At 38.8% G+C, this 14212-nt stretch overlaps 1 protein-coding gene across 3 annotated transcripts in view; it reads right to left on the bottom strand.

Annotated features, from left to right (window-relative positions):
• The window catches only part of CDK14 (cyclin dependent kinase 14), a 329408-nt gene that overhangs the window by 171072 nt on the left and 144124 nt on the right, over nt 1–14212 (bottom strand). For all 3 annotated transcript variants that reach the window (XM_063324807.1, XM_063324809.1, XM_063324808.1), the window contains one exon: nt 5161–5223. In XM_063324807.1, coding sequence (XP_063180877.1) covers nt 5161–5223 — 63 coding nt within the window. The remainder of the gene's footprint in view (nt 1–5160; nt 5224–14212) is intronic.

The raw sequence follows: 14212 nt of genomic DNA, 5'->3' as shown, positions 1-14212 counted from the left end.
GGCAAGAGAAAAGGTGCCGAGGGAGAAGAACAAATAAGAGTAGCAATATTAGATGGAATAAGAACAAACTGGAAGTTCCTTCTCCCTCTGGTCATAGTTGACTATAGGAGCCTTCCAAGTTGTCTGAAGTAAAAGATTTTGAGAGTGATTAAGAGATAGAGACAGTTTTTGTCTGGTTGACAACCATGTTGTCATTCAGACTGGTGTTGCACGGATTGAGGAATGATGGGTCAGGGGCAAGTATCTTTTTATTTTGTCAAAGATGTTTTTTTGAAGTTGAATGCTCATACAAATCAGTATTACCTCTAACACTGTAAGTAGAGGAAAGAAGAGAGAAAACAAATAAGGGTGCTTTTCCCAAAAGACTACAGCTACTCAATGCAGCATCACTAATTAAAAAGCAAATCAGCTTTTATTAATAGATTTATTTTTAAGGCAGGAATGCAAACAAGCAATGCAGGCATGACAGATGCAAGCCTGTGCTTCACTTGTTCCACTAGTTACAGAAAATGGATTCAGCTATAAAACAAATGCATCAAAACACAAAGATGAATTTAGTTGCATTACTGAGAACGTGATAATATGGAGTAAAAGATGCATATAAAATAAAGATTATAATTTGAAGGTTAAAAGAAGTTAAGAACAGTTACATTTTCACAGGACATGCTGAAACGTACAAAAAAATACTTAAAAATTAAATTATGAATTTACAAAACAAGAACCATTTATGGACAGCTGCAAACAAAGGCTCAGGAGAACCAAGAAGATAAGTCTCTGGTTGAGACAGCCCTGTACCAGACAGAAAGGAACACAAATCAGAATGAAGATCACCATAAAAAAAAACGGCAGGGTCAGTTAGCTGCTGTGACCCATCAGAGTTCCTGCTGTAGGAAGCAATCCGGATGTTTCAATTCAGAGTCCAAGAAGTATAAACCATCTCTAAAGGAGCAACAGCTGTAGGAAAGAAAGCCAGGAGCACAGATTTCAGCACTCCAGGCCAGGAGGAACAGCATAGGGAGAGTCAGGAGCAAGTCTTGTACCTCGTTTTGCCACAGCCACGTTTTGAAGCTTGGCAAGCACCACATGGTATACACCTATAAATCAGCTCTTAGCTCCAACCACGTACAAAGCTGCAGCAGTAGCTTCCAACAGAAACATAATTATACGTGGGGCCACGTACTTAAGGTTTATTGCCTTCAGTTTTGGAAAAACTTAGAAAGACGTCTTCAAAACCAGAGAAGAGAAGAGAAGATGAGGCTGCGCCTACTGAACAGGGACTTATTAACTAATTACCTTTTCTCTCCTCAACTCTAATACCAAACACAGTATATTAATATAGAGTTATCAATAACTGGTAGATATGCAGGCTTGTTAGTTACCAAAGTTGTATACAATTGTGTATATGGAGCTAACAGAGTTTGGAGAATCTTCAGATTGAAACAACTGCTTTCTGCCAATTTCCCTTCTATCCGATAAAGATGCTGCAGGTACCTAATCACATTTATGTCACCAGGATACTCAGTTTAACATTCCCAGGGACAGCTATTTTAAAAATAGCTTTAGATAATAACATCTCAGCCTCACATACAAATTCTTTGGAGGTTTAAAACCTGATGTTATATGTAAGACTTGGGCCTCCATACATGAATTGGAAAATTCTGAAATCATTATGTCTGAATACATATGTACTGCTAAAAATGCTAAACCTAATATTTTAAGAAGCAATATTTTTTGTTTGCTTAAACATACTTTCCCGAGACTCCTACAACTGCCAATTGAGACATTCTTCTTTATAATTCTACATACTTATAATATTCTGCTTACTCTTTATTTAAAATATTTAAGTGACAGCAAATAGCCTATTTGAAACCACAAAGAAAGGCAATGTCAAACACAACACCCAAGGGGACAGCAATATGTGTGTCCATCAAAGTAATTTGGATTTTATTCTATTTACGATTCTCCATGTAAAAGTAAGCCTGAGGGAACACACATTGTCTTTAGCTTGTAAATACGGAGAAAATGCAGAAATATAATTAAGCTGAAGATGTCCTATAAAACGAAAACATAAGTAAATAATGGCTTTGCTTCTGCATTCCTATAAAGTACTGTTTTAGAGGAGCTACTGCAGAATATTCCTTGGAAAAAGAAAGATGTGTGATTATGTGGTTTTGTATTTATAACTGGCAACAAGCCAGAAAGGAATATCCATCAGTAGGCAACAAAATTAAAAGACAGGGGGTCTTTCGTCATACTGGGAGAGCATCAATGGCTTAATCCCACAGGTCAGCCCCAGAGAGCCGAGACTAATTTATTGCTACTGGAATGTAATTGCTCAACCGGAAGTTTTTTTAAAATGTATTTAGGGATCACATAACCAGTGATTCTGAACAAACACTGTCTAAAAGTCTTCCTAAAAGTGAAATTCCTGAAGGACGCTAGCAAGAAGGGGCTGGCAGGGAGAGAAGGCTAATTAACATGGCTCAGCTCAACCCTTAAAAATCAGCTGTAGCTCCAGATAGATAACTCTGTCCAGAAGCTAAAACTAAAATAGCTGGCAAAGTCTCAGAACCCAAATTACATAAATCGACAAACTGAGTACAGTGCAACAAAGCATTAAGATAATACGTAGTAACCATCGTACCTCCTCTGTAAGAAGAGAGGAGTGCAAGCTTTCAGTTTTGCATGCTGGTGAAGGTCTGGGAGTTGTTAGCGTATATGACTGGGTTCCCTTCCCTCTGCAACTCCTGTCCTCCCAGCTGAAGAAATCACTCTGTTGGGCTAAGCAGGTATTTCTCACTCAGCTTTGAGAGCAGGTATTTTACTGAAAACCCCAGGCAGGCTGATTCACTTTTTAAGTGGCAGGAGCTCAAATCATCATGATAGGTTTGAATAATTACTGCAAGAATTAAGGCTAGCCTTTGCTGCTGGCCTGGCAAGAGAGTCTATCAAATACATATAATCAATTTTCATTAATATTATTTAACAGAAAGAAAAAGAATTTTAATTATAGAATCATAGAATCACGGAATGGTTCGGGTTGGAAGGGACCTTAAAGATCATCAGTTCCATCCCCCCTGCCACGGGCAGGGACACCTCCCACTAGACCAGGCTGCTCAAAGCCTCAATCCAATGGGATTGCTCATCGTAGAAGGGTGGTTTCATCTGCTCCAACTTCTCAATGTTTTTTCTCTTTTTTTCCCAGTTTCCTTTTTATTAATAATCCATCTGGACTTTAAAAAGCTTCAACTCGCAGCATATCAGGACTCTACACTTGGCTACTCAAAGGAATATTTCTAATGTGTCCGTAAGCTTCAAAAGTGTTGCTGAACACTGTTGTTAGGTGGTAAAGGTGGCCACAGGAATACATGCAGCAAAATTTGAAAGGGAAATGCTGCTGCTGCAGTTCCCTCTGCATCTCCCATTTTAAAAGACACATATCTGAGGTTTTAGAGGAGTGACACATTAGCAAGCCCAATTATCCATGTATACCTATCCTCCTCAAAGACAAGCTCACTGGGCCCTCATACAATCAAGAAAAAATACAGTTACGTGAAGTGTGATGTCTTCTCAGCGGGGAACAATTACAGCTACAATGACTACTGTGCATTAGATCTCCAGTTATACAGCACTGCAGCCTTGGAAGAGGTCTTACAAATCTGAAGCAGCATGAAGAACTTTCCAAGCCAGTCTTAGCTTATCCCAGACCTCAGAGAGCCGAATGTAAAAGTATCCACACAGGGAAATGAAACATAAAACTATCGTTTTAACAAGCACATTGAGCACATGAAACTCTGTTTAGGAAACTAAGCAGTGAAGAAAGCTCAAAAGTTTTACTGTTTGAAGAGCAGGTCCCACCTCACCCATCTTCAGCCATTTCAAAGTGCTGCACTCACAGAGGAACTGTGAAGCTGGCCCTGGGAGGAGACCCATGGGCCTTCCCTGTCCACACTAGCAAAATGTCTGAGTGACAGTCTTACATTACAAGGATGCTATCTTGCAGTATAAACATCATGTGTTTTCAAAAAGAATTTATTTTTTTTTTTTAGTTTGGCCAAATATAAGGAAGAATTTTTGTGATTTTTTTTTTTTATCGCAGCCATTCATCCAACTTCATATGCTGTAGGTGACACTTTTCCGTGAAAGAACACAGAAAATTAATCAATCTACATTATACAACTAGTTGATGTACAAATGATCGGCTAATGGAAAAAAAAATTCTTTCCTCTTTTTAAAATATTTTCTTTTCTTAAACCAAACAAAACTTAAACAAAAAAAAAACTTCTGAGTTTTCCAGGAAAGAGAGATTTATTTTTTCCATGAACTTCTCAATTTCAAGCAACTAAATAGTGGAATAAAGCTCTTAGCATGAGAAGTGAAGACTTAAACACTTCCAAAGTGGAACAACAATGGGACTGATGTCAAAGTGCAAGACAAGTGTAACAAATATCATCTGGGTGATCTATACACACATGACACACTCAGCATGTCTAACTGGCTTCCATTTGATGCTAAAATAATTTGGCTGACTTCCCAGAAAGTAACTGGATCAAGTCTCGACCGATCTATTTTTCCATTAAATCCTGCTATTAAACTCCCTCCTTCCTGCGTGATGATTCTCAGTATCTACCTTAGCAGGAAAAACTTTTTTCAAAAGTGAGATCAGCTATGAAAATGCTTCGTCAAAGTAAGCAAAAAGTTTAGGGAAGATTTTATGTGCTCATATAAAAAGCGGTACCTTCAGCTAATATAACTCATTACAGTTCCCCCAAACTCAGTGAACCTACAAAGACTTACCTCACTGAAGATCTAGTACTGACAGCCTAAAGCGTGTTTACTCAGGGGTTTTAGGGCAGTATTGTCTTGTCTTAAGAGCAAATGCTTGACTGGAGGGGAGGGGGTTACCAACACTGTAACAGTATTTACTCATATATTCTGGCTCTGAATCAATTTTATAGACTTCACAATTTCTTTTGTGGGAATGTCCAAATAATTGCATTTTTAATTATTTTTAAGAAAAAATATTTTAAAATATTGTTCATATGCCAATCAGTTTCCCTTTAGCTAATAATCAGTTTCTATGAAACAAATGACATGACATTTTGCGCAAAGTTACTGTTACTGTGTTTGCTTTGAACGTGTGCTCTTTTTGACTCTTACCTTCACATTTTCTGGATGAAGCCCTCCAGGGTGTTTGTCCATGTACTGACATAAATCAGTGTGCTAAAAGAAAGTCAGATGGAAAAAAGTGTATTAATATCTGTATGACTGCAGCAATAAATATCCTTCTACTTAGGAGTGGACAGAACAAATGGAAAATAAGGAGATTTTTCACATGTGTACACACATACTTGTACCTTTACACTCTATTTTATTTAACAACCTTGGTAACTTGACTGATATGAATGTTCACCAAACGTAAATTTTTCCTAACACCCTGTGTACAGTAAATTAATTATTTGAATTTTAATATCATTTTATACCTTGTAAGGACAATATCACCAACACCATACAGGTAATATCTGGAGGGAAGAGGAAGATCCTAAAGGGAGAACCTCAAATGCTACTCTCATTATTCCCATCAAAACATCACCTTTTAAATATAATTTTATGGCGATTCTAGATTAAGATGGGTCAATGGTTTAGAAAATACATCTGAAAGGTATTGCAAATTAGAGTACTGAATGATACTTCCAGCACAAAAAGAAGAATATATTATGCACATATGCAGCTATTAATTACAGATACTTTACAAAACCAATGAAGACTGAAAACTTTACATTTTAACTTCATAGTTGCCCATATTCCCTGCAAATATATGATAACATCTCTTCAGAAAATATGCAGGCTTGCAATGTATACATTACTGTTATTTTTAATTAATAATTATTTATTGCTTTTACTATGGAAACAGTATTTTCTCTGAATTTTTCTCTTGCACTTCTTCACTTTCCTACCAGTCAGCAGAACGCTTTCATGGCGTGTTGCTTCTCTGATTTGCTTGCACAACTCAGCTTCTGGAATTATGTTCAGAATAAATAAAGCAAAAATATGCACTAGGTTAACCACCAAAAACTTGGAGACTGACTCTGCCTTACACATCTGGTTTCTGAACACATCTGGCAAAAATCATCTAGCATTCCTTGAAAAGCTACTTGGCAACACCTGCCTCACGTACAGGCCAACTAAATATAGGCAGGTTTCAAGGTGAGAGTTTTGGACAAAAGCTGCCTTTGACGTAGCAGAATGGTTTCTCTGTGCAGCATTTCCAAGGCCAGGAGCCATTCTTTAGTGCTCTTTTGCAGACTTACATGGATACATAGGAAAGTTCACATCTAAGACACAAAATCTGCACCAGTGATAACTGTTCTGGATAACTTTTTCTTCTGAAATCATACACTATGAAAATACATTCTGCATGTAGCATTAACAGCGCAATGACGTAAGATGCACTGGTTGATTAGGTTGTGCACTAGCCCAGCTTTTTTCAGGAATTCTTACCCAGCTTCAAGAGAAGCCATGACTGCAGGAAATCACTTGAGTTCCAAAATGAACAGCGTGAGTATCACAAGGACAGAGGGCACGCTCAAACAGGCAAAGCACACTAAATACAACACAACAGAGCTTCTTCCAAAACACAGGCTACAGCAAGCAATATTTCAATTAATAGTTAACACATCAGTGAATGCATTTACAAAGAAAATGAAAAAAATACACCTCTACCAGTGAATAGTTACGGTCAGTAAAGTACATTTTTCATCAAGTCTATGTTTAGCTTAAGGGCTTATTCCTAGTTTCTGTAAAATCTGTAACCACTTCAGGTTCATATTCCTCTTCTATTCTCCCACTTAGTTTTCTGGGACTGTATCAATAAGTCATGCCAAAAACGGACCAGTCATCCTTCAGTATGCATCATCGCATTGCCCAGTTTTGCCTTGTTTTACTGTATCAACACCAAGGAAATATACTTGAACAAAGTCATCTGCTACCCTTGTCAAATATTTGTTTGAAAAAAATGACAGTTTTGGGGGACTAAACCCGGCACAATAGATTGTCTCTGGCAAAACATCAGCGGAAACACTACTACTGTAGGTGATGTCAGTCTTTGTGACTAGTGTCAAATAAGAAATTTGGGGGATTCCCCCTGTTCTAATAGGTTATTTCTTACTGCACAGAAACGGCAGCCTGATGGAATAACATGTTCCCTTCTCTAACTTTGATAAAAATCTTTGAATAGTGATAGCACCTGCAGCGCTTGGGAGAAGTTTAATGAAAGGCCTGAAATTTCGCTTTAGAAAGCCTGACAGGGTGAACAGGGCAACTCTGTCCCATCCCCATCATGGCACCTCAGACGCCCCCGAGCACGGCCAACAAGCACAGCACACTCCCTCGCGTGGGCTGGCTTAAGGAGGAGATTATCATTTCCCCACGTTTCAGTCTTCCAGCCTTTGTGGGTGACAGATAACCTGGTAGGTGGGAAACTTACTGTATTCTTCACCTTCTATGATTTGCAACTAGTCAGCCAACAGAAACCACACCAGAGGAAGACAAACCCAATGCACACTCTAAAGGTTGCATATCCCTGAAGCCCCAGCACCCCAGCTGCCCACTAGCTGCACCTTTCTATTCACCAAAAACTTTCTAAGAACATCCTCTTCAGAGTCACATCACTAGGAAAACCAATAAATCATCTTTTTGTTTCCAATATACTTGTAATGAATTGCGAGGATAACTCCATTTTCTTCTACGTATATTTCAGTTATTATTTGGATGCATTTCCTCCATACACGAACATCAACAATGATCCTGTTTGTTTTATGCATCATTTGCCTCTTCCTCCTGCCCCAAAGACCAGGATGACTGGTAACCTGGTATAACCTTCTGCATCAGTAGTTATTTCCTTCAAAAACTGATTGCTCACATCTACCTAAAATTCATTGTAAGCAATTTCTACAGAATCCTGGAAGCTTTACACAGCCAACCGTGCAGCAGACTTTTGGCATCTATTTTTTCCCCATACACATGGTACAGACACAGCAAAACCTCTACCAAATCTCCATTCAGACAGTAAATGGAAAAGGAAAGTCTTTTTTGTTCAAATCTTTTGAGAATTTGCCCTCATAAAACTAAGTTAGAGTCCTTCTCCTAAAAGCATCTTCTCCTTCAGCAATTACAGTACCAACTGGGAAAGCATCTTATTAAGTCAGAGTACATTGTTCCTCACTTAAAAAAAAAAAAAAAAAAAAGAAAAAAAAGGAAGGTAGCAGTAAAGCAAAGGCAGTTACCAGTTGCTCTTCTTTTCCCAAGACAGGGACTCAATGCACATTGAATTAAATATTAGCATAGCCAGGAAAGCTGACAGCACTGCAGGGACAGCTATTTCTAAACCTGTTTTCCCTTTTGGCGGGCAAGTGTCCGCTCCAGTTCTTTTGTGCTCAACTGACATTGAAGAAGACAACATGAATGCAAGTTTCAGGAAAGCATTAAAAAGAAAACAGAGGGCAAACTGGATGAAAGTAGTTTTCTAACAGTATTCCATGAAATTGGTACCATATCAATGAACAGAGTATGCTGTATTTCAAAGTAGAAGGCAACGCACTTTCTGGAACAGTGGCTGCAGATACAGCATGCTATGCTCTGACACTAGGGTCTCTGCTGTGGTTACCACCTTGATCTGATAAAATATATACCCTACAAAAAATTCAAGATACAATTACATATTGGCAATAACATAAAACTATGCTGAAACAAGGTAGGAAGACAAGAAGCAAACTGACCAACACATCTTTTACAATCCTTTCTCCACTGTCTCAGGAGGGAGGACACCTCAGAGGGAAGTGGGATACATTGGGAACGCAGCGCAGAGACTTCCAACTAATTGCAAGTATCCGTCACACACATCCTGATCCCAGGTGGACCTGGCTAGACCAATTCTGCTTCGATCTAGTTTTTAACAACTCTATCAGCCATGCTGTTAGTCCCCGACACACATAAATCACCACAAGTAATCCCATGCTGACAGAACATAGGATATTTTAGCTTAAGTTCAAAATCCCATTCATTCCTGCTCTTGAAGACTCCACCAATTTACCCACACCTATATGTACAAATAATCTATTAGCACTCTTCTGTTTATAACAGCTGCACAAAAACATTAAATAGAGATAAATCAGGTTTCCATAGTGAAGAACTCAAAAGCTAGGAAAGCCCAGAATTAACAGGGTTTATCCAACCTTTTATCTGTTTGCCCAATAAATATACATTATGATAACTTTTTAAATGCGTAATGTGATCACATACTTTTTTCCCCTCACAGGATTAGACACACTCACTGAACAGAATAGGAGGGACTTGATTACTGAACAGCTGTGCTGGTTTTGTGGTTGTATTTTTTCCCCATTCTCACGCAGCTTGCAGTCTCTGGCTTATTTACTACTTTGAAGGCAGAAATATTAATCTCACAGGCTTTCCTGCCCTGCTTATTGCTACGCTATTCACATGCTTCACAAACATAAAACAATTTCATAGCAATTGAGGGGAGATGTGGCATTATTCCCTTTTATAAGGTAGGGAATTGAAGCAAAGAGAAAAAATTCTTAAATATTTTGGGAACTCGGTTTAAAGCACTTTGGTTTTGCCTTTTCAGAGTACTTGGCACTATTTCACCTTCTGTGTTTTCACTGACTTCAGTTACAGCTGTGAGTGTGTAACGCTTTTGCAAAGGAGACTGAGAATCTCATGTTGAATAGCACTAGTCAGTCATATCTGAACTGCGATGACAGCAATTTGCCATAACATCATAAAATTGTGGTGATGATGACGATTCCCAATGTAGAAAGGATGGAACCCAGTTCTCTGCAGCAGTGTTACCCGCCTTAATTGAAACGATACTTTGAATGAGGCAGGAACCCTAGAAGACACCACGGTTCCAACATCCACAAAAAATGAGAAAAGTTCAACAATTACCACCTGCCTTCACCTCACAGTCCTCTGCAGAGCTGCGCAACAGGCTCCTCCGCAAGGCTGGCGAAAGGAGATGGCATAGGCCATTTTTATCTTCCCATCCTCCAATTTTAAGAACTTGACTTTGCCACCTCACTAACACAACAACGTTTTGTGCAAAATCTCCTATGCTTTAAGTGAACAATTTGATCTTCCCTCCCACTACTGCCTCCCCCAGAAGCAATTTCACTTGCTTCTGGGATGCAATCTACTGTATTTGAAGTTGTGAAAGACTAAAGAGAAGTTTTTAGAGGAGAAGGGGAATCTTCAAAGGCATAGTTCTTAAGTACAAATGACAATTTTTCTGAAACTTACCACTTGACCAAATTTGGGGCAATTTGCAAAATGATAGCTCAACACCACCAACACCAAAAAGGCGACCCATTCTCCAAATTCCAAGCGTTGTATATTTACAAGGGCCCTCCAGCTACAGGTGTAAGATATCTTGGCCATTTTGGCTGAAATTAAAAATAAGTATAGGATACCTGAGGCAGACTTTGGTTTCTTATTTCTTCATATGGTTGTAGTTTACTAAATCATGCCAGAATATCATTGCTCCAGCACTGTGATTTGACTTCAGGGTTCTGGCACACACAACTCCACCTCCTTGAGAAGCCTCCATCAAGCCTCTGTGCTACCTTCTCGCAGTGAGTTAAAACACAAACCCTTTCCTCAGTGCACATCTCAAGTAACCAGATCTCCACTAGGAAACCCCTGACCCTTCCTGGGGTAGATGGCACAAGTTCTGGTTAGACCAGAGACTGCACAATGCCTCCTAGGACAGGGAAGAAAAAAATCCATGCTCAGCTACACTGGTTTCATTATTCTCCTGTTTCCAAACTGTATGTAGAAGCACATCAGAGAATGCCCAGCTTTGACCCAAACTTCAAGGAATTTTGAGTATTTTCCTCCCTATGATGGAGACAAGTATCACAACTCCTACAGGTACATGAAAATGATGGAGACATTAAGTTACTTTTCCAATATAACTGCTCAGAGCCTGAATAAAAATCAACAAAGTTGTACAAAGATTAAGCTTGGGTCAAGACACAAGAAAAACACAGTACAAAAAAAAAAAAAAAAGGGAAAATGCACGCTGCACACTTGCTCAGACTCTCTTTGTAATGTCTGTAATGTTTTTCACTCACTTCTCCCCAACACCATCAACTACCATGACAATACCACAAAAGGTTTCATTTACCTTATGAAGTATTGTCTCCAGGCTCGCATGAAGAAATCAATTGGGGGTTTGCTTTAAACTTGTGGCAGTGTATAAGTGTATGAAGGTCATTTCTATTCAGCAAGACTCTGGTTTATGTTAGTAGACACATGTGTGTTTATGTTTGTGAGCATACTGTGCATAAGCATCTGCTGAAGGGAAAAGAATGCAGGCTGATATTTATACAGCTGAAGCAAGGTTTATATACATTGCATCCTACTTCTGGAAAAGAGAGAGTATGCAAACAGAAAAAAAAATGAGACAGACCTTGATGGTTCAGACTCCTCCCTCTCCCCTTGAAGAAAGAATTCTAATTATGAATAGATGAGTAAACCACAAGCTACGAATGTCCTCAGATACAATCCATGCTTTGCTTTAACGTCGACTATTTTGCTCAACTATCTTGCTCAGAAATCGGAGACTCTGCTACCAAACACAAACGTGTTCAGACAAAGGGCAGGATGTCTCCTTTCAAAGGCACGGCCGGTGACATGAAATGAGCTCTACTTTACCAGCCCTTTTCCGTAATAATAATGTGACTGTCATTCTCTTCGAATTAAATTAGTCACTTCTACTTCCCATGCAACACATTCTCTTTCCCTCCTCTTCCTCAGTCATGATAAATCTCCATGTGACTTAGCTGTCCCATAATTCTGCTTAATTGGTTTCAGCTGTCATTTTTGAAGCCGAAATGCACGGAGAGCCTGGGGCTTGTGAATGGAATAGGAAGCATTTCCAACCGCATTCCCATCATGTAAAACCAGCAATGTGAAAGAACCCTCCCATTAAAACAAAAACGGGAGTATTTGGCTGCCGGCGATGCCATCATGCAGCAGACAGATTGTGCTGCTCCACTGAGGCAGCGAGGCTGTTGTGAGCCATTCTTCTCTGTTCAAAGGAGAGCACACATTATTTATGCCCTAGCAGTTTTACTGACTAAAATACTTTCCCCTTTGTCACCAACAAATTCTCAAACTGATAATATAATTTACCAATAAAAGCACAGGCAGTAGGAATATTTGAAGTGACAGGAGAACAAAGAAAAGTTAATTCTATTTAAATGGCATGTATCTTCTAACCTAAGTGCTCTGCAGATTACTGCACCACGGTTTAAACTAATTTCATATTGCTGGTATTTTCAAAAGTGTCACAGACTCTCATTTTCAAGTATTTCTATGGCTGTCTATAATTCAATCTTTTTCCCCTACGAGCCAACACGGTGTTAGCCATGCTAACAAAAAACACCCTACAAGCTATCTCTGGGTGATACCTAAGCAACTTCCAGAAAAACAGCAGAAGGCAACAGCACCAGCTGGGCTGAGCAGCAGGGGAAAGATATATATTAGGGATTCAGCAAAGAAAAAAAACACCCCACAAGACACCTTTAATGAAAACAATTTTGCTAACAGATGTTTCTAGTGCCTTGGATTTCTCTCACACTGTCAACAAAGATAAATATACTTCAAAACACATGAACAATACTATATAGGAAGGGAGGCTGGGCGGTGGGGGAGTAACTAATAAATATACAAACCTACCTGAAAATCCCAGGGAGATTTTTGGTTGCTATTAGAAAATATGTATTTATTTATTGATACAAAGCCTCTGTTCATTGCACAGAGAACAATCTGGTCCGTGACTCTGACGAGTAGGATACGCGCTGCTGCAGAAAAATTGCTGAATGAACTAAAAGATCTTTAACAAAAAACAGTTTTCTAGACATGCCAGTTTATCCTGTTCCTTATTCTCTGGCCACTTTAGTAATTTTATCAGCCTTGTTTTCTTGGTAAATCAGATTAAAGAGACAGTAAACACTTAATTTAGTGAGATTCTTTTAACAAAAGAATGACATCCCAAAAATCAGTAGGAGTTCCTGTTTAGTATGATCACAACCTAGCAGCACATCACCAGCTTGTGTAAATTGTGATGGACTTACAGTCCCCAAAGTCAACAGGGTTCAGATAATTTTTGTAAGCTGAGCAAGTTGTAATACATGTGCCCACACAGATGTGCACGTGCACTTTCCCTTTAATTTGCTAAGTCATTAAGTTTCCACAGCACTGACCATTATATTCACATATACCCCCCAAAAAATAATTCCAAGACACAAAAAGTTTTTTGTTAGAGCATGGCAGATATCCCTAAGCTCGTGGTGAGAGAACTCCCCCCAGCAACACATAAGCAGAATATATACATGGCAGGGAGGCTGAAAATCCACATACAGCCGCACTACACTGAGCATCCATGCTAATATGGCACAGTACTGGCCAGGGATGGCGGAGACAGATCTACACAAGCTGAGCTGGCACAGGAGCCTTTGCTATGGTGGTGTGCTGGGCTACAGAAAAATGCCATCTTCAGGGCAGAAAAAAGGCAATGCAAACACTGTCTCTAAAAGCTTCGGCATTCTCTGGTAGACCTCTCTTTACACTGCCTGAGTGACTGTTTTCTGCCATGCCTCCTAATCCCAACTGTCCATGCATGAGCGTAAGATTAATAAAAATTTTATAGGGAAAATTCCAGTTCAGATTGCAAGGCACACAACGGAAAAAAGATGCTTCCATGGATTGCACCTTCTTTAAGTAGTAAAACAAGAAAAAATGAATAGGTCTTTTTAACTTTCAAGTCTTGTCTCTATTTATTACTTAAGCTGGATTCTTGACTCCTCTTATTCACCATTTCTTAACTATTTTTTACATCATAAAACTATGAACATATTATAAAATTATCTGCATTACTGATCTCTTTATTCTGACTCTAGGATTTTTTTATTATTATTTTGCCAGAATTGCTTTCCCCACGTTTCTAAGGATTTCATGGATGTATTTTTTTATCAATATTATTAAATTAGAATGAAGCTGCATACTGCTAGTTCAGGAATGAAAAAAATCTATTTTTAAGATTTAGAATTACCGCATTCATCACTTTCCAAGCAGACAGTTTTTGGGTTGGTGTTTTGTTTGTTTGTTTGTTTTTTCAATCTGCACTGAA

This window comes from Chroicocephalus ridibundus, chromosome 2, assembly GCF_963924245.1.
Source record: "Chroicocephalus ridibundus chromosome 2, bChrRid1.1, whole genome shotgun sequence".
NCBI lineage: Eukaryota > Metazoa > Chordata > Aves > Charadriiformes > Laridae > Chroicocephalus > Chroicocephalus ridibundus.
The sequence above is the reverse complement of the archived record's forward strand: the minus strand, read 5'-3'. Positions and strand labels throughout refer to the sequence as shown.